At 61.3% G+C, this 18,856-nt stretch overlaps 4 protein-coding genes across 7 annotated transcripts; 3 read left to right on the top strand and 1 right to left on the bottom strand.

The window, feature by feature from the left end:
• Positions 1 to 102: 102 nt before the first annotated feature.
• Positions 103 to 1,034, top strand: LOC146757330 (uncharacterized). Its single transcript, XM_085522959.1, has 4 exons — positions 103 to 159; positions 406 to 501; positions 587 to 713; positions 781 to 1,034. Exons 2-4 carry the CDS (start codon positions 408 to 410, stop codon positions 974 to 976), a joined length of 417 nt encoding a protein of 138 aa, XP_085379085.1. The 5' UTR covers positions 103 to 159; positions 406 to 407; the 3' UTR covers positions 977 to 1,034.
• FAAP100 (FA core complex associated protein 100) lies at positions 587 to 7,892 on the top strand. 4 transcript variants are annotated; one of them, XM_085522954.1, is made up of 10 exons: positions 587 to 713; positions 1,919 to 2,088; positions 2,774 to 2,892; positions 3,081 to 4,063; positions 4,193 to 4,343; positions 4,922 to 5,712; positions 5,999 to 6,135; positions 6,806 to 6,922; positions 7,094 to 7,180; positions 7,275 to 7,892. In XM_085522954.1, exons 2-10 carry the CDS (start codon positions 1,924 to 1,926, stop codon positions 7,389 to 7,391), a joined length of 2,667 nt encoding a protein of 888 aa, XP_085379080.1. In that variant the 5' UTR covers positions 587 to 713; positions 1,919 to 1,923; the 3' UTR covers positions 7,392 to 7,892. The 4 variants fall into 4 exon arrangements, 3 of the variants coding, with proteins under 3 accessions (XP_085379080.1, XP_015735418.2, XP_032304114.2); XM_015879932.3 differs by lacking the exon at positions 587 to 713 and adding an exon at positions 1,116 to 1,248; XM_032448223.2 differs by lacking the exon at positions 587 to 713 and adding an exon at positions 1,162 to 1,280.
• Positions 7,893 to 8,216: 324 nt separating this feature from the next.
• Positions 8,217 to 11,385, bottom strand: FSCN2 (fascin actin-bundling protein 2, retinal). The gene is made up of 5 exons (XM_015879936.3): positions 10,200 to 11,385; positions 9,032 to 9,188; positions 8,833 to 8,954; positions 8,583 to 8,750; positions 8,217 to 8,505 (listed from the first exon to the last, which is right to left on the bottom strand). The coding sequence occupies exons 1-5, from the start codon at positions 11,020 to 11,022 to the stop codon at positions 8,300 to 8,302; spliced, it is 1,476 nt and encodes a 491-aa protein (XP_015735422.1). The 5' UTR covers positions 11,023 to 11,385; the 3' UTR covers positions 8,217 to 8,299.
• A 3,049-nt stretch (positions 11,386 to 14,434) lies between these two features.
• ACTG1 (actin gamma 1) lies at positions 14,435 to 17,736 on the top strand. Its single transcript, XM_015880058.3, has 6 exons — positions 14,435 to 14,499; positions 15,199 to 15,332; positions 15,433 to 15,672; positions 15,994 to 16,432; positions 16,528 to 16,709; positions 16,792 to 17,736. The coding sequence occupies exons 2-6, from the start codon at positions 15,210 to 15,212 to the stop codon at positions 16,933 to 16,935; spliced, it is 1,128 nt and encodes a 375-aa protein (XP_015735544.2). The 5' UTR covers positions 14,435 to 14,499; positions 15,199 to 15,209; the 3' UTR covers positions 16,936 to 17,736.
• Positions 17,737 to 18,856: the final 1,120 nt, after the last annotated feature.

Genomic DNA, 18,856 nt, shown 5'->3' with positions numbered 1-18,856 from the left:
TCAGCCAGGCCGTCTGTTTGCAATCAGCAGCACAGCCGCGTGCGGCCGGGCCTCGCGCCAGGCCCTCCCGTTAAAAAGGGACAGCAGCAGCTGCACGGAGCCAGAGCTGGAGGAGCCGAACACAGCGAGCAGCTGCCTCGTCTGCAGCTCCCAGCACAGGTAAGAGGCAGGAAGGGGTCACACGTGCCAAGTGTGCTCATGGGGTCACACCAGCCTGCAGCCATAGGGCTGGGAGCTCCCCCTGCCATGGGGTCCTGCTGCGGTGGGGCCAGCACCTCTCCACTTTATGGCCCAAAGGGGGATGTGGGGCCCGGCTCCATCTGGGCAGGCGCCCAGTAGGGATGTCCTGGTGTGGGGCTGAGCTGCTCCCCAAGGCCGAGCTCCATTCCCCTTCACCATTCCCAGCCATGACGCGGCTTCTCCCCCTCCTGCTCCTCGCGGCTCTGGGCGCTGCAGCCAAGCTGAAGCGGCAGCCAACAGCGTGGGATGAGAAAGCGGACGGTAACGGACCACCACCACCACCCACGTCAATGGGCTCAGGGGGCGTCCTGCCCCACAAACCCCATCCCACATCCCATATCCACAGCCGGGAGGGCCCCGCGGGGCTGCGCCAACCTGACGCTCATCCTGGACAACTGGAGGTTCGCCATCACCTCGCAGCTGCGCAACCTGCTGCTGTTCCACCATCACACCGTGCTGCCCGACTACGGCCGGTGAGCGCCGGGATGGGGACGGGGACGGGACCGGGGGGGTCCCTATTGCCATCACATCCTATAACAGGATCCGCGGGCTGTCGGGGGCACTGGACGAGCTGTACGAGGATTTCAGCGCCCTCAAGGAGCAGCTGGGCCGGCTCTCGGGGCGCTTCGCTGAGGTCGAGGCCTTCGTGGATCAGCTCAGCCGCAGCCCCGGGCCCCGTATGGCCCATGGGACAGGCCCACGGCGCAGGGGGACGCCACAATCTGGCTTCAAGTAGCACCAGGGCTCGGCCTGAGCCCCAGCACGTCAGTAATAAAGCCTGACAGCCACAGCAATGCTGCCTCATCCCTCACTCCTCCCCTCCTGGGCACTGGGTGGGTAGGACCGAACCAACCCCATTACCGACCCCATTCCCGACCCCATTACCACCCCCCCAACCACGAGGAGTCCGCCCATCGGCGCTTTACGGCCGCTGTCGTAAAATCTCCGCCCCATTGCGGCGGCCGCCGCGCAGCCGTAAAGCGGAACCGCCCGCGCCCCCCGGCCCCGGTAACAGCAGCCCCTACGGGACTGAGCGGGGGGTGAGGGGGGGATATAGGGGGATATAGGGGGAATAGGGTGAGGGGGGGGGATGGGGGGTGGATAGGGATGAGGGGGGGATGGGGGGCTATTGGGGGGGACATAGGGGGAGATTTGGGGTTATTTGGGGGGGATATAGGGGGAGATTTGGGGGGGATATAGAGGGAGATTTGGGGTTATTTGGGGGGGGATATAAGGGGAAATTTGGGGGGGATACAGGGGGAGATTTGGGGTTATTTGGGGGGGATATGGGGGAGATTTGGGGTTATTTGGGGGGGATATAGGGGGAGATTTGGGGTTATTTGGGGTGGATATAGGGGGAGATTTGGGGTCGGGGCGCTGCTGGGTGAGGGGAGGTGGGGGGCGTGGTGATGGGGGAGATTGGGGGGAAGTGGGGGGGCTGGGGTCGGTGTGGGGGGGATGTGGGGTGTGTGTGGGGTGGGGATGAGGATGGGGAGGGGGGATGTGGGGTAAGGGGGGGCTGAGGGCAAGGAGTGCAAATGCAGCACCTGGGGTTGGTGTGGGGGGGCTATAGGGTGAGCTGGAGGGTCCCGAGCTGGTCTCTGTGCTGGGGGGGCTGGCTGTGGACTTGGGGGTGGTCCCCATCCCTCCCCCCTCCCATACTGAGCCCCGTCCCCAGGCACCATGGCGCAGGTGGGGCACCGGGTGGATTACCTGGCCGGCTTCTGCTGCCCGGTGGGGGGGTTGGTGGCCGGCAAACCCCGCGTGCTGTGCCACGAGAGCGAGATCTACCTCTGCAACGGCAGCGAGTTCGTCTACATCTACGACCAGGAGGGCAAAGTGCTGAAGGTGAGAGTGCTCTGTGACACCAGGACATGTGGGGAGACCTCAGAGCCCCCCCAGGCTCCTCCAGCCTAAGCTGTGTCAATGAGAGGGGTCAGAAGCTTTGGGGCAATGGGGTGATGCTGCCTGAGCCCCCCCAGCTCCCACCCCCCCCTTGGGCCCTGCAAGGCGAATGCTGAACAAAGCGATGTCCCTTTCATTTCTCACCTACAAAGGCTTTCAGTGCTGTCTCTGCTGTGACTAACAGCGGTCGCCGCGTGGAGTTATACACAGCTGCTTTTTTTAATTTGCCCTTATTATCATTTCTAAGAAATCCAGCGCTGTAATATCAGGATTTGCCTCCTACACTGTGTTCCTTCTCAGCAAAGTAGCTCATGTACAGGCTTTCAGGTTGCCATTTCCCTCCCCTTTCCTCCCCACCCACCCTGCACAGCCGCTGCCCGGAGCAGCACTGCAGCCCAATGAACCTGAGCTCGGTGCCAGCTGCAGCACTGCTCAGTACAGCCCAGTTCCTGGAAGTGCTCACCATGTTCCCAGTCTCTTTGGGGCTGCCCAGGGGGAAGCACTGTTGAGCGAGCTGCTACCTCTGTACCCAGCAGTGCACCTCTCTGCCCAGCTGTGTGTGCACTGGGGTTCCTGGGCACCTCCCGTGGGCTCAGTGGGACCATGACCGTTCCATTTCTCCACCCAGGCAGTGTACAGGTGCCCCGACCAGGTGTGGCACGTGGAGCTGCTGCCCCTGACAAGGCAGCTCTACATCCTCTGCGCCCACAGCGGCATCTACTGCGTGTCCCTGGACCAGCAGAGCAGGTGAGGTGATGGTTCATGGGGATACACGTGCACTGCACAGCTCGGGGTTTGGCCCTCAGCTCTCTCTGTGCTGCTGCTCCTGCCCTGCTGTGGGGAGCTCGGTCCAAGGGCCGGGGGATGAGGCGGCCAAGAGAAGCTCTGGCTTCGCCCCGAGCTTTGGCTGAGAGCCTCTGCCTGTTTGCTTGAAGGTTAATGGAGCAGACGGATGGCGACGGCCAAGAAAGCAATTGCCCTTCCGGCGTCTTCCCCGTGGACTCGGATGCCTGCATCTTCCCAGACTCCAGCCTGTGCATGTTCACTCTACTCAACAGCTTCGTCATTACCCTGTCCCAGGCCCAAGGCAAGTGGTGGATGAAGCTGCACGAGCTGCCCCGTCCTGAGCAGGACAGCCCCCCGTATCGGCAGGTCAGCGAGGTGGGATTCTGCCCCGGCCCCACACCCACCGAGGAGGGAGATGGAGCACCCTCACGCTTCCTGCCTGTGCTGTGCTGCGCCTCCTCCCCGGGCACGGCAGGCAGCGGGGACGGGCCGTGGTGCTCGGGGGGCTTCGTGCTGGAAGAGCCCCTCTTCAGTTTGCTCTTTGGGATCGACGCCGCCATGCTGGAGTCCCCGATGATCCTGTGTGGTTTCCCGGATGGGCAGCTCTGCGCTGTGCCGCTGAAGGCTCTCAGCTCACCCCCTGCTGATGGCTGCCACGACGTCTCCGGGCAGGACCCCCCCGTGAAGATCCTCCACCACTTAGAAGAACCCATCGTCTTCATCGGGGCGCTGCGGACGGAGCAACGGGCGGCAGAGGAGGAGGAGGAGGAGGAAGAAGACGCCGAGGACGATGGGCTGTTTGGAGACACCGGCTGTGACTGCGTGGTGGCCGTGGGGCACTACGGCAAGATGGTGGCCGTCAAGGCAGACCAGAGGGACGAAACAACGGTGCCGGAGCTCAGGGAGTACTACCTGCGTGGGCCCATCCTCTGTGCCGCCTGCGGCAGCGGCAGCCGCATGTACTACAGCACACACTCTGACATCTCCGCCGTCGACCTGGACTGGGTCAGTGAGTCCTCAGACCCCGAGGACACGGAGAGCTGCGGCGGCGTCCTGCCGCCCGTCCTGTCTCCTGCCAGCTTAAGTATCTGTAGCGTCGTGGCTCTCTCCCTGTCCTCGCGGGCATCAGAAGGTACCTCCAACCATGGGCAGTGTGCTGGGTCTGGGGGTGGATTGGGGCAGGACTCTTGTTTTTGTAAGTTCTTGCTGTTAAACATGCCTGTGGGCTGAGCACCCCTCAGCACCCTGTGCTGCCCTGCAGGTGAATCGGAGCTGCTGGCCCTGTCTGCCAAAGGCCGCCTCATGACCTGTGGCTTGTGCAGCCCCGAGGATGCTGATGTGGAGCTGACACCCGCTGAGGCCGGCAGGAGGATTAAGGCCCTGCTGTCCGGGATAGGCAACACCTCGGAGAGGTAAGGACAGGGCTGCTGTGCTGCTGCTGGCCCTGTGTGAGCCATGGGTGTAGGTACCCAATGGTGCCTTTGTGCTTCTGCCCCCAGCATTGCTCATAAAGCCTCTTGCAGAACCATCTCCAATGTTTCCTTTCCCAGAGCAGGTGGAAGGGAAGCCCCCAGCCTCAGTAGCATAAAAATAATTTGCTGGCAGCCCTGCCTGCTGCTCTGTGCAGGCACGCTGCTGCTTGCAGCTTTGGTGACAGAAGGAGGGCAAGGCACGGTGCCAGCGTGCCCAGACACCCCTCAGCACCTGCCAGGCCTGTCACAGGCAGGGCAGCTTGTGCTCAGCCCTCTGTGGCCATCTGTGCATGGGAAAGAGGTTCCCCCTTTAGAGGGGGATCCCCAAAGCTGTGAGCAGGGCTTGTAGCCCACCCATCTGCAGCTTGTCATCACTGGGAGCTGCAGCCCAGGGCTGGCCGTGGATCCAGTCCTACTCGGGGTCCACTCAGCTGACTGGGGTTCATCTATTTAAGCCCCTGTTTGCAGACCCACTGCTGGCCCTCCTGCTATTTGAGCACTGAGCTTTGTCCTTCCAGAGTTTCCTTCCTGAAGAAGGCGGTGGACCAAAAGAACCGTGCCCTGGCCAGCCTCAACCAGGTGATGAACGTGAGTGCAGCTCTGCTGTCCAGCCAGGAGGGCCAGAAGCCCATTGCCTGCACCGTCACTGCCAACTGGAGCTGCCTCCTGCTCCGTGATACCGTCACCATCTCCTGCCTGCTGGAGAACTGCAGCGAGTACAGCCTGGAGCAGGGCTGGACCCTGTGCGTTCAGCTCCTGGCCAGCCCCTGTGCCTTAGAGGAGGAGTCCGTGGACTCGGCCACCACCTTCACCTTCCCCATCGACCAGCTCCTCCCTGGGACCAAGCGGGAGCTGACGCTGCCTCTCAGCTCGGCCGCAGACACCAAGCTGGATCTGCCTCTGACCATCTCCTGTGCCCTCTACTACAGTTTACGTGATATCCTGGGCAGTGGCTCCGACTCACCCGAGGTCCTGGATGATTTCCTCCCGGACGATTCACCCATCCTGTCCCCGGACAGAGAAGGCATCTGCCTGCCACTCAGTGAATGCACCATTGACATGCTGCAGTGCCTGCGTTTTGAGAGCAGCCCCTCCAGGCTGGATGCCTCCCCCAAAGTGGCTTCACTGCCCGCACCCCAGGATCCCGTGGAGACCTTCCTGAAAGCATCCAAGGAGCAGCCTGAGCCCAAGGCAGGGACAGCCAGCGAGCAGCCGTGTGCCATGGGAGAGGGCAGCATGCCACCCTCAGCAGCGTCCATCAGGGTGTCCTCAGAGCTGCTGAAGAATGCACTGAAAACCTCCAGCTCAGGTGGGTGCTGCCTGCAGTGCTGAGCGGGTCCCTGGGGCTGAGATAGGAGAGCTGTCCTGTGCCTTCCCAGGGTGAGGGAGGAGGGTTCCGGGCCCCCATCTTGCCACTTTAGCAGTGTGACAGCCCGGAGGGGGATGTCCCCAAGCCCAGGATCACCCTGGCATCGTAGCAACTACACACATGTGGGCAGTGCCAGACATGCACTATTGCACCTGCCCACATGGCCCTGCCCTCATTTGGTTGTGCAGAGGTGTAACCACGCTGCTTTCTCTCCTCTCACCCCCAGACGTCCCGCTGAGCTGTGCCACTCTGCGCTGGCTGCTGGCTGAGAACACTGCAGCCACGGTGCTGAGCAGTGGGGAGGTGACCTCGGTGTGCGGCTCGGCTCCGGATGGAGGAGAGGTGCAGCTGATCATCAGAGAGGCAAGGAAGGGGTTAGCCCTGCAGAGGGCCTGTCCTGCCCCATGGAGCTCTGTCCCTCGGTCCCTGGGGAGCCTGGCTGTCACCCCCTGGTCTCTGTACCACTTGGGTCCCTCCTCCCCTCCCAGCCCCTCCTTTGGGCTGCTGCTCCATGCTGAGCCTGCAGAGGGGAAAACGTTGCTGGATTCTGGGTGTAAATCCGACCTACTGCAGCTTTTCCCCTTCTTATGTGAAAATCCCCCTCTAAGCGCAAAGGAAAAGCAGTAATTGCAGCACAGCTCTCCCACCACGGCCGGCTAACCCTCCGGCAAGGGGCCCAGCTGCCTGCGTGCTGGCAGTGACCTGGTTCAGGTTGGTTCACACTTGAGAGCACTAATATTGCCAATGTGATTAGCGACAGCGTTAATTCTGCTTGGGCTAAGCCTGCTGGATTAAATCCACCGTGCTGGCAGCCCGCGGCTCACTGGGGAGCGGGCAGCAGGTCGCCCTCAAACTTGTACCGGCCTGGAGAGCAGTGAGGGGCTGGGCATGGAGCAGGGATGGAGGGAATGGCAGCTGTCTTTGGGCCTAGCATGGAGTCACCATCCCAGACCTACTGCTTGTGGGGTGAGGAACTGGGGCAGCCCTTCCCCTGCCCTGCGAGGATTGCAGTGGGGCCTCGGTGCTCTTTCAGGTGGCCATGAGTGACCTGAGCCCGGCTGGCCCCATCCAGGCGGTGGAGATCCTGATGGAGAGCCCATCCCTGGCCCATGTGTGCAGGATGCACCATGCCGTCATCCGCCGCATCCAGGTATGGAGCTGCGGGGCACATCCCTGGGTGCCCCCTCAGACCTCACTGGGCTCTGTGGGATGGTTTTTCAGGCAGCCTTACTTGGCCCAGCCCGGTGCCACACAGAGATGAGGAGTGGGACCACCACTCCCTCCCCCAAGTCCCCACAGCAAAGCTCTGCTTCCCATTCAGGTGCTGATGCTGGAGCAGGCGGCACAGGGCTCGGAGCCCCCTGACCTCCGCATGCAGTACCTGCGTCAGATCCAGACCAACCATGAGGTGAGCCCTGAGCCCTCCATCCCCCAACCCCTCCCCCGTGGGTCCCTCCCTATGGACGTGACCCTCACGTTGCTCCTCTGCCTTCCTCCTGCAGATGCTGCTGAAAGAGGCTCAGTCCCTGCGCGACCACTCGCCCCTGACTGAGGAGGACACGGAGAAGCTCCTGCACATCTACCAGCAGCTGCGCAACCCCAGCCTGGTCCTGCTGTGAGCAGAGGAGCAGCCAGCGCGCCCGGGGACCGGGACAGCCCCACGGAGGGGCATCGTGCCCGGCAGGAGGTCCGGCGGCCGAGGCGGTGGTCTGTGTGTGTGCGTGTGTCGTGGTCGTGTTGTCGGCAGCTCGGAGGGGCAGCTGTGTGCCCTGAAAGCCGCCTGGTGGCAGAGCGGGGCTCCTGGGCTGGCCCGGCGCTGCTGTGCCGCCTCGTGGGGCCGTCGTGGCTGTGGTCGTGTAGCTCCATCCCGGCTGTGGGCTGTGCCCCCTTGCCGCCTTCCTTGCCTTTCAGGATCAGGACAAACAGGGTGCTGTGCCAGGGTGCCCGGGGGAGCCCCGTTTTCTGCTGGGCAGTGGAGGGGGTTTTCCCCCTTTGTTTCTATAAATGATCTCGTACTTCTGTGGCGGTGCAGCGTGTTTTGGGGGCTCAGTCCTTCCCCGCACTGCTCCGGTGTCTGTAAATCTGTCGTCTGCCATGAAAACGATCGTGCCGCTCAGCGACTGCGCTTCTCGTTTCCTTTCTATCTCTGTGCCTGAACCCTGTGGCTCCCCACACAGCTGCAGCCCCCTCCTCCTGCCCCACAACAGCACCCCCATCCCTGGGGACACCCAGAGGGACCCCGCAGCGGTGGCACAGCAGCGCAGAGCTGCTCAGTGCCCAGCACGTGGCATCCCCGTGCCCTGCTGCCGCCCTCTGGCAGCGCGCTCTTGTCCCCTGTGCCCTTCTGCACAGCCTCCACACTCTCCATTTGGGGTTATGGGGCCACAGGGAGGGGATGAAGGCAAGATCTTGCTGTATCTGTAAAGGAAAAGGCCGTGCCTTGCTGCAATCCAGACGCACTTTAATGACATGAGTTGGGGAGGGTTGGGGACTCGGTTGGTGCTGCCGGGTCCCCCCATCCCCGGGCTCAGTACTCCCAGAGCGTGGCCCGCAGCACCGACTCGCTGTCAGCCCGCAGGGTGCCGGCCGGGTCCCCACGCAGGTACCGCCCGTTCTTCCCTTTGATGGCGACGCGGCCGCGCTCCCGAAACTCAAAGAAGAAATCCTCGGAGAGGTCCCCGTCGCTGCACACTGCCCCGCTGCTCGCCACATACCAGAACTTCCCCCCCTGACCTGTGCAGAGCATGGGGCTGTCAGCGGGGCCGTGGGCAGCCCCACATCCACCCCATACCCCCCATAGCGCCACGTACCTCGGATCTGGTAGGCGCCGTCGCTGAAGCCCACGTGGAAGACGTCGTAGACAGAGCGGTTGGAGTCGAGCAGGTTGGAACCGCGATGGTAACAGACGAAGCCGTGCTCGCCCCGCAGCACCAGCATGGGCCGGTTGATGAGCTTCAGGGTGAACTCCTCATCCTCCCCTGCAGCAGGGATGGGGCTGAGCGGGGCTGGGAGGGCACCGTCCCCATCACCCCCCACCTCCAGCCCCAGTGCTGCACTCACCCACGGCGTCGCTGACGGCCGCCAGCTGCCCGTTCCTCTTGGTGCACACGTAGCGGCCGTTGCTGGCACGCAGGGCCACGCGCCGCCCGCGCCACTCAATGTCAAACATGGTATTGGCAGCACTGGGGGATGCACAGCAGCATCAGCGGGCTGCCCACACCCCCATCACACCCCTCCATCCCAACCCTGCTGCACTCACACTTCAGTAGCCACGGCCTGGATGCCCCCGTGGGCCACCAGGGTCCAGTAGCTGCCAGCATTGGTGTGCAGGCTGCACTTCTTGGTGTCGCGGTCGATCTGCAGCTGGAAGGTCTCATGGTTCAACTCCTCATCCTGGTTGGCCGACACGTTGACGCCTGCGGGTTGGAAGGGACAGCAGGGACATCATGGCCACGTGTGGGGTGTGTTGTGTCGTTGACCCCCCCCTCAACCCCCGCAGCCCCTCCCAGGGTAAATCCCTCCAGGAACAATCGTGCTAATTGGGCCTTTAATCTGATTGTGCTGTGCCCATCTGAGCAGCGCAGCCGTGCACAGACCCCTATTTATATCCCACCCGGCCCTAAGGAGCTTGGCACAGGCGTTCCCAGTGCCACGGGGACAGCAGGGCAGCTGGGGCCATGGCACAGCCCTGTGTGCCAGCTCTGTGTGTGCAAACATGCACGCCTGGCACGCACCCCATTCATGCACTAAACTCAGCCTTGCACACATGCATGCGTCTCCAAAGGTACGGGCTGCAGAGCTGTGCACCTGCAAACACATGCACATACACATGCAGACACACAGGTTGCATGGAGCTGCGTGCCTGAACTCGTGCTCACAGCATTGCACAAGCATCACGTGCATGGAAACACGCATGCACTGCAGTGCACTGCACATTGCCTTGCACACACACATTTATGCGCATGGCACATGGAGGGCTGCACAGCTCCACTGCTGCTCCCAAATGGGCCCCTATGGCCACAACCCCACAGGGCAGCCTGTGAGCACCCCACACTGTAGACAGCAATGGGGCTGTGGTCATACATTAACTCCAGGCAGGGGCTGTTTTCATAGGGTCTCATCCCAGGGTGGGGGTCCTGGTTGTGCTCTCATGGTGACCCCACACTGGGGCTGACTGACCTTGGGTGTCCCCCAGGCCCTGTCCTCCCAGCAGAGGCTGTTTTTATAGGGTCTCCTCCCCCTGCAGAGTGCTCTCATACAGACCTCCAGGGCTGGAGCAGCAGTGGGCTGAGCAATCCCCAGGGTCCCCCAGTTGCATGTCCCCAAAGTGGGGTCTGCTTTTATAGGGTCTCGGCACAGGGGTCCCAGCAGTGCTGTGTGCTGACCACCCCCCATGGTCACACTGTGCCCCATTGCTTGGCCCTTACCTTGTCGGATGGAGACAAATCTGCCGTTGGCCGCCGTGAACACCACCTGGGGGTGACTCTCCTCCAGATCGAAGAGTTCATCCTTGCCCGGCTTGGAGCTGCGCCCCGACTTGAGCGTGCCGGTGGGCCCAGTGGGTGCCAGGTACTTCCCATCACAGTCCTTGAAGGCCAACTTGCCCGCCTTGAACTCCAGCGTGTATCCAGTGCGGGCGCCGGGCTCGGGCACCAGGATCCCATCGCAGCGCAGGTAGCGCTCGTCGGCCGTGCGCAGGCTGTACTTCTTGTCCTGGAAGCAGAGCGTGATGAGCGCGTCCACCCCCCATGGCAGGTTGCTGTCGGTGGCGATCTCATCCTCGTGGGCGCTCAGGTGCGCGTAGCGGCGCCGGCTGACACTCAGCAGGTTGGCCTGCGGGTGCATGGCCAGGTGCACGGTCCACAGCTCGCCCTCGGTGATGCTGGGTGCGAAGCAGGACAGCCGGTCCTCGCGGCCGCCGAAGAAGCGCCGGTGCGGCGCCGACTGCAGCGCCCAGCGCCCGTCCGACTGCGTGATGATGCTGAAGCGCTCATCGCGGCCTGGCTGCTCGGCCTCGCAGCGCACCTGCCCATCTTTGTCGGCCCCCAGGTAACGGCCCAGGTGGCTCTTGAGGAAGACGACGGAGCTGTCGGCCTCGTCCTGCTCCAGCGTCCATATCTGCTTGCGCTTCAGGCTGGGCGCCGAGGCGTTCACCTTGTAGCCGAAGCTCTCTGCCGTCAGGTAGCGGCTCTCGCAGTTGATCAGCCCGAACTGGATCTTCAGGACCTGGTGGATCCCATTCGTTGGCATCTTCCGCCTCTTGCTGGGGGGGGGGCGGCCCCAGGGGGCTGCGGGGACGTCTGCGCTGCCGGGCGCCGCTGCCGCAATGGCCCCACGGCACAGCTCGGCACGGCACGGCGTGGTGGGAAGGGGGGGCACCCAATTAAGGGCAGGTGGGATTATAGAGCCCGGCCAGATTGCAGCTGGGTAACCCACTGCCCTGCACCCTACAGCCCTACAGCAGCTGGATGCCCGGCACCGGGCAGCCCCGTGGGTGCACAGCTCTGGCTCTCGGTGTCCCACCGTGGAGCCGTGGGTGGAAAACTTGGGTGGGAACCCGATCCGGGCGCACGGATCCGTTCCCCGCAGGGTAAGGTTACCGGCCTCTCTGATTCAGCAGCGGGTCACCTCCTGGCGCGCCGCCTCCCGGCCAGCCCCTAAGCGCCTTATAATTAGCCAGGCATTTTGATTAGTTTAAACCCTTTATCCTGCTTTGGGGCCCTTGGCCTCCATCTGTCCTGCAGCCCCAAATCCCCCCCCCCATGGCTGTGGCTCGGGGTCACGCAGCCCCATGGTCTGCAGTGGGACAGAGCTGAGAACTGGGCATCGTCATCATCATGTGTGTTGGGTATTGAAGTGTGGGGACCTCCAGGACATCGTGTACTGGGAACCTTCATTGCTGGGTTTGGGGCATTGCAATGGGGACTGTGGAATTAGGTCCTGCAGTGCCAAGTGTTGGGCATCACAGTGCCATGTTTTAGGTACTGCATCACAGGGACCTCCATTGCCATGTGTTGGGCGTCGTGGTGCCATGTGCTGCTATGATGGGTGATGTCCTATGGTGCCATGTGCCACAAGGATGCTGCTTGGGCTGAGCCCACCCCAACCCCATGATCCGGGTGCTGCCCTATGGGGGCACACAGTGCTGTGGGGATGGGTGGTGTCCCCTGGGCGGTCACAGCAGGTCCCCATTGCCCAGCTCTGTGCTCCCACTGTCTCCTTCCCCCCCCCAGCTCCGGTGTCAGCGTGGCGGCTGTGAGTTATTGTTCCCGAAAATAGGTCCCGGGGATTGTTTGCCTCATGACTTTTTCATGGCTCTCCCTTTACTGTGTCTGGGAGAGGAGGGAAGGGAGGAGGGTGAGGGGGGGGGGGGGCACGGCGGCCCCCAGCGCTGCGTTACACGAGCTGCATGGCGAGCTGAAATTGACCCCCACCGAAATGGATACGGGTTGGCTTTCGGGCTGGGAGGAGGAGGATGAGGGGGGGGGTAAGTGGGTCAGGGTCCTGCAGAGGGGCTGGGGGAGCAATGGGGGGGGGGGGGCATCTTATGGTGCTGCTGGAAGTGTGTGGTGTGAGAGATGAAAGCTGCATTGACACCTATAGATGCCAACCCCCCCTCCAACACAGGTATCGGGGTGGCGTTGCCATTGGGGGGGGGGGGGGGTCCTGCCCCACCCTGCTGCTCCCCCCGCTGTGTTTGGGTGTGACGGGGGGGAGCGGATCCAGGGCTGGGTGTCAGGGCTGGGTGTGGGGGGGGGACACATTGCGCAACGCCCCCCCGTCCCCGTGACAACGCCGGGGGGGGGGTTTAGGGGGGGGCTGTCACTGTCACCACGACGACAGAGCTCTGCGCAATGAATGGGAGGGGGCAACAGCATCAGCACCGCGGGGACCTTCACCCGAAGGGGGGGGGGAGGGGGGGGGGGATCGGGAAGAGGAGGAGGAGGAGGAAGGAGAACGACGTGCACCCTGCGCTTCCTCCTCCTCCTCCTCTTCCTCCTCCCGCTCCCCCCTCCCCGGGCGAAAGTCCCCGCGGGGGCGGTTTCGGTGCCGGGTGCGGCCGTGCCACCGTCCCGATGTGCCCTAATATAGCCGTGCTGCGGTACCTGCGGCCCCGCCCGGCACGGGGACATCACCCCACGCGTGGAACAATGCCATGAGTGGGGACACGGCACACACGGACCCTCACGCTGCCCCCCCCCCCCCCGGCACCGCTCGGCTCTCCATCCCCATCCCCTGCCCCAATGGCACCGCTCAGCCCCACGGGTGATGCTGGAGCTGTGTGGGGCTGAGCGGTGCTGGGAACCCCTGGGAGATGCAGTGGGGAACATGGATCCTACATGGAAAGTGCCAGTGTGTCTGCATAGGCCGGGCACTCAGCATGGCCATGGGGCTCCAATATGGCCTGTGAGGCTCCAATATGGACCGTGAGGCTCCAATATAGACTGTTAAGCTCCAGTATCGCCTGTTAGGGTCCAATATGGCCTGTTAGGCTCCAATATGGACTGTAAGGCTCCAATATGGACTGTGAGGCTCCAATATGGACTGCGAGGCAGCATCATGGCCTATGGGGCTCTGATGTGCCCAACCTATATCAACCCATGGGCACTGACATGGTCTGTAGGGCACCAATGCAATTTATTGGGTTCCAAAGTGGTTCCTGGGTTTCCAGCACGGTTAATGGGGCACCAGTACAGCCCATGGGCAGAAGTGAGGTGTGTGGGCACTGACATGGCTCCTAGGGCACCAATACAGACCATGGAGCATCAACACAGACAATGGGGCACCAGTATGGTGGTATATAATGGGGACCTAATATGGTCCATGGTGCCTTGGGCTGCAGTGTGGTCTATGGGGCTCTGTCATGGTCCTTAGGGCCATGGGACATCATTATGGTCTATGGGACAGCAGTGTGCTCCATGGGGCTCCAGCACAACCTGCTGTTGATGCCCCACACACTGCAGGGCCCCACTGACCCCCAGGCCCCCCCCCTTGGCACAGTGTGGGCACAGCACAGCAGGGTTGGCCCTATGGCAATGCTATGGGACGCAATGTTATGGGGCACCGAGTTATATGGGCACCTGTGTCACCTGCGAGGGGTGCCAGCTGTCCCCTGTAGGGGCTGTCACGTCTATGGGACATCCCATATAGGAGGTAGCACTATACAAACACCCCATACACGGGGGTGCCCATTCCATAGCGTCCCCCATATAAAACACCCCTTATACGAGTGACCCCAATACGGGGCGTCCCCTACACACCCATAGGGGTGTCCCCTATACTCATTGCCCCTTATAGATGCCTGTCATTGTAACACTGGGGGGTGTGTGCCCCCCAACCCCGCACCGTGGGCCACCCCACACCCCCATGGGCCCATCCGGTACCGGTACCGGGGGGGGGTCAGTGCTATGGGGCTCAGAACCGGGTTGGGTTCATCGCCCCCCTCTGCGCCCCCCACCCCCACCCGTTGTTATACCCCATACAGGTTCCGGGGTTCTCGGAGGCGTGGACGAGCCGGCAAGTCTCCCCACGTGGCCGGGTGTGAATCAACCAATGAGAACGCTTGTTTCTGAAAGATCTCCATATATGGCGATGTTCTCGGCAGAGTGGGCGGAGCCAACGTCTCCTGGGTATAAAAGCGCGGGGCTGGCAGCGGGACGGTCTCACTCCGCCGGCGGCAGCGCAGCGTGCGACCGGTCAGCGCTCAGCTCACACAGCGTAACACAGGTACGGCCTAGAGACCCCCATCCCATAGCACCCCCTATGGGTACAGCCTATAGACCCCCCATCCTATAGCCCCCCCTAGGGTCACGGCCTAGAGACCCCCATCCTATAGCCCCCCCCATGGGTACAGCCCATAGCCCCCCCCACCCTATAGCCCCCCCTATGGGTACAGCCTATAGCAGCCTCATCCTATAGCCCCCCCTATAGGTACAGCCTGTAGACCCCCCCCTCCTATGCCCCCCCCTATAGGTACGGCCTATAGCCCCCCCTATGGGTACGGCCTATAGACCCCCCCTCCTATATCCCCCCTATAGGTACAGCCTATAGTCCCCCCATAGCCCCTCCTGGACCCGGCAGTGGCTGTGTGCGCTCCCTTGTGCTGTGTGTGTTATGGGGCGGGTGGTCCCATTGCCCCCATAGGGCCGCACCCCCCCCCCCCCCCCCCCCCCCCCCATATTATCAATGCGGGGTGGGCGCGCCCGCGCTAAGAGCCGTTGGGGTGTGGCGGGACGCGCTGTGATTGGCTGCGGCCGCGCGTGACGTCACGGCGCGGGAGATTCGAATGGCGGCAAATCGGGTTGGGGTTGGGGGGGCACATGGTGTGTGCGTGTATTGGGGCTGGTAAAGGGGGCTGGTAATGGGGGCGATATTGGGGCTGGTAATGGGGCTGATATGGGGTCTGATGGTGAGGCCGTCCCTTAGAGCACAGCAGGATGGAAGAGGAGATCGCAGCGCTCGTGATCGATAATGGCTCCGGTATGTGCAAGGCGGGGTTCGCCGGGGATGACGCCCCCCGTGCCGTGTTCCCGTCCATTGTGGGCCGCCCCCGGCACCAGGTATGTATATATACCTATATACCTATATATCTATGTATATATGTGTGTGTATGCGAGTGGGGCAGGGCAGGGCGTGTTACTGACTGTGTTGTGTCCATAGGGCGTGATGGTGGGCATGGGGCAGAAGGACAGCTACGTGGGTGACGAGGCACAGAGCAAGAGGGGCATCCTGACCCTGAAGTACCCCATCGAGCACGGCATCGTCACCAACTGGGACGACATGGAGAAGATCTGGCACCACACCTTCTACAACGAGCTGCGTGTGGCTCCCGAGGAGCATCCGGTGCTGCTCACTGAGGCTCCGCTCAACCCCAAGGCCAACCGTGAGAAGATGACACAGGTACGACTGCTGCCCGTCACACCACCCTCCTCCTCCTCCTTTGTTATGGCACCCTAACCCTGAGCCATCTCTCTCCCCCCATTTCAGGGTTCTGTTCTCCTGGCATTTCCCCCCTGACGTCTTCAGGTTTCTTTCAGTTGTGTTTTCTGCCTGCTTTTCTTTGCTTTTTGGTTTATTTATTTATTTATTTTCCCTTTCACATCACAGTTGGGTTTTCATTTACTTTGCATGCCAGCATGCGTGTGCTAACACGGGTGTGAGTGACCCCACCCAGCAGCTCTCAGGGCTCCATTCACTTATTTGCTTCCTTTTCTTTGGCAGATCATGTTTGAGACCTTCAACACCCCCGCCATGTACGTGGCCATCCAGGCCGTGCTGTCCCTGTACGCCTCCGGTCGCACCACAGGCATCGTTATGGACTCTGGGGATGGTGTCACCCACACGGTGCCCATCTATGAGGGCTACGCTCTGCCCCACGCCATCCTGCGTCTGGACCTGGCTGGCCGTGACCTGACCGACTACCTCATGAAGATCCTGACAGAGAGAGGCTACAGCTTCACCACCACGGCCGAGAGGGAAATTGTGCGTGACATCAAGGAGAAGCTTTGCTACGTCGCCCTGGATTTCGAGCAGGAAATGGCCACCGCTGCTTCTTCTTCCTCCCTGGAGAAGAGCTACGAGCTGCCTGATGGGCAGGTCATCACTATTGGCAATGAGAGGTTCCGGTGTCCGGAGGCTTTGTTCCAGCCCTCATTCCTGGGTAGGTGTGGGGTGGAGATGTGCATAGGGAGCTGCTGTGGGGCTGTGTGTGCATGCAGTGTGTGCTGAGCCCCCCCTGCCTTCTCCCTCCACCAGGCATGGAGTCGTGCGGCATCCACGAGACCACATTCAACTCCATCATGAAGTGCGACGTCGACATCAGGAAGGACCTGTACGCCAACACGGTGCTGTCTGGAGGTACCACCATGTACCCCGGCATCGCTGACAGAATGCAGAAGGAGATCACAGCCCTGGCACCCAGCACGATGAAGATCAAGGTAAGGAGCTCTGCTTTGTCCCTTATGAGCTTGGTTGGGGTGGAGGCACGGGGCAGCCCTATAACCACATCTCTCATTGCAGATCATTGCCCCACCGGAGCGTAAGTACTCAGTGTGGATCGGCGGCTCCATCCTGGCCTCCCTATCCACCTTCCAGCAGATGTGGATCAGCAAGCAGGAATACGACGAGTCCGGCCCATCCATCGTGCACCGTAAATGCTTCTAAACGGACTGCTGGCGGGTGCACACACAGCATCTGCTGCATGAGTCGTCTCACTAGTATACGTTTGCCCCGGCAAATCTATACACCTCATGCCTAGCCTCATAAAACTGGAATAAGCCTTTACAAAAGCAACTTTGCCCTTGGAAAGTCTGATGTTGTTAAGATGTGTCAGCGCCGGGTTGTTGAGCTGGCACTTGATTTGACCTTATTTGAGTTCATTTGGGTGCACCCAAAGGGGGAAATACCCTGCACAGATCTGTGTGATGAATTAAGGGGGGGGGGGCTGTGCTTTGTGTGCCCAGATGTGTGCAGGGTATTTGCAGTCAGGCTTCCATCCAGTGCGGAGTTATTCCAGATTTGGTGTCGAGGCTGGTAGGAGTCCATCCATCCATCCACCCCCCACTTCTGTCGCTGCAAGGTTGGGAAACAAACAAACAACATATCTGCATCCGAGCCTTAGAACCAGCCCAACCCCTCCCCATCCCTATAACCCTATAAACCACCACCATGGGGCTGAGGTTCCTCAGCGTGGGTTGCTGAAACTTGGCATTGACACCCTGTAAATTTATGCATTGGTTTAATTTATGTAAGATTTTTCTTTTTTTTTTTCTTGGGTTTTTTCTTTTTTTTTCCTCTTTTTTTTTTGTACGTTGCCTTAAATGTTCTCACGTCGATGATGGTAGGAAACAGAAAATTTTGGGGAAAGTCCATCCTCTATAAGGTTTGAGAAATTAATGCCCAACGACACCTCATTGTGTAAGGAAATAATAATAAAGGACAGAAACGCTGCAGTAAACTCCAAAACCGGCTGTTGTGTATTTGGGGGGGTTAAAGGGGGCCCTATGGGGGGTGTCATAGGGGTATGGGGGGGTTAAAAGGGGCCCTATGGGGGGTGTCATAGGGGTATGGGGGGTTTAAAGGGGGTCCTATGGATGGTATTATAGGGGTATTGGGGTGTTAAAGGGGGCCTTATGGGGGGTATCATGGGTATGGGGGGGTTAAAAGGGACCCTATGGGGGGTATCGTAGGGGTATGGGGGGGGTAAAAGGGGCCCTATGGGGGTTATCATAGGGGTATGGGGGGGTTAAAGGGGCCCTATGGGGAGTATCATAGGGGTATGGGGGGGTTAAAAGGGGCCCTATTGGGGGGGTATTATAGAGGTATGGGGGGGTTAAAGGGAGCCCTATGGGGTGTATCATTGGGGTATGGGGAGGGTTAAGAGGGGCCCTATGTTGAGTATCATAGGGGTATGGGGGGGTTAAAAGGGGCCCTATTGGGGGGGTATTATAGAGGTATGGGGGGGTTAAAGGGAGCCCTATGGGGTGTATCATTGGGGTATGGGGAGGGTTAAGAGGGGCCCTATGGGGGGGTATCATAGGGGAATAGGGGGGTCTATGGTGGGGAGGGGGCTGTGGGTTGGATGCTGGGGGCTGTGGGTGCAGCCATGTGAATGGAGCCCCTCATTGCTATGGGGGGTTGCTCAGCTCCTGCTCCGTCTGTCCGTCCATCCCTATGGCCGTCAGTCCATCCATCCTATACCCCCCCCTTATATCCTGTCATTTTATCCTCCCACCGCCAGGGGGCAGCACCGTCCCGTGTCCACCACTCGGCTCCTTCTCTCCCATTCTCTCTTCTCCCCCATCCCATCCCACACCCCATTGACCCCCATCTCTGCACCTCCCCCATCTCTAACCCCCTCCCCACCCCCATACCCCCCCCATCCCTTCTCCATTGCTCCCACCCCCCCTACCTCCATGTTACCGCCCCCCCCCAACGTCCGTTCTGCTGCCACCGGGAAGGAAAGGGTTAATAGAGAACAAAAGGACTCCCCGCCAGCCAATGGGTGCAAAGAGCTGCGGAACGGCGCTCTCTGATTGGCTGCTTTGAGGCCTAATGGAGTGCGAGCGGTGCCTGTCTGTCTTTC

This window comes from Coturnix japonica, chromosome 23, assembly GCF_054131305.1.
Source record: "Coturnix japonica strain WE chromosome 23, WE-NBRP24, whole genome shotgun sequence".
Classification (NCBI taxonomy): Eukaryota; Metazoa; Chordata; class Aves; order Galliformes; family Phasianidae; genus Coturnix; species Coturnix japonica.
This window is presented reverse-complemented; position numbering and strand designations above follow the sequence as displayed.

Bases quoted from the DNA above. Each gene is read 5' to 3' on its own strand.
- LOC146757330 (XM_085522959.1), top strand. From the start codon at position 408: ATGACGCGGCTTCTCCCCCTCCTGCTCCTCGCGGCTCTGGGCGCTGCA. The intron at 502-586 runs GTAACGGACCAC...CCATATCCACAG, and splicing joins GTGGGATGAGAAAGCGGACG to CCGGGAGGGCCCCGCGGGGC. The intron at 714-780 runs GTGAGCGCCGGG...ATCCTATAACAG, and splicing joins GTGCTGCCCGACTACGGCCG to GATCCGCGGGCTGTCGGGGG.
- FAAP100 (XM_085522954.1), top strand. From the start codon at position 1,924: ATGGCGCAGGTGGGGCACCGGGTGGATTACCTGGCCGGCTTCTGCTGC. The intron at 2,893-3,080 runs GTGAGGTGATGG...GTTTGCTTGAAG, and splicing joins TCCCTGGACCAGCAGAGCAG to GTTAATGGAGCAGACGGATG. The intron at 6,136-6,805 runs GCAAGGAAGGGG...GTGCTCTTTCAG, and splicing joins TGCAGCTGATCATCAGAGAG to GTGGCCATGAGTGACCTGAG.
- FSCN2 (XM_015879936.3), bottom strand. From the start codon at position 11,022: ATGCCAACGAATGGGATCCACCAGGTCCTGAAGATCCAGTTCGGGCTG. The intron at 8,751-8,832 runs GTGAGTGCAGCA...TCCCTGCTGCAG, and splicing joins GGCCGTCAGCGACGCCGTGG to GGGAGGATGAGGAGTTCACC. The intron at 8,506-8,582 runs GTACGTGGCGCT...TGCTCTGCACAG, and splicing joins CGGCGCCTACCAGATCCGAG to GTCAGGGGGGGAAGTTCTGG.
- ACTG1 (XM_015880058.3), top strand. From the start codon at position 15,210: ATGGAAGAGGAGATCGCAGCGCTCGTGATCGATAATGGCTCCGGTATG. The intron at 15,333-15,432 runs GTATGTATATAT...TTGTGTCCATAG, and splicing joins TGGGCCGCCCCCGGCACCAG to GGCGTGATGGTGGGCATGGG. The intron at 16,433-16,527 runs GTAGGTGTGGGG...TCCCTCCACCAG, and splicing joins GTTCCAGCCCTCATTCCTGG to GCATGGAGTCGTGCGGCATC.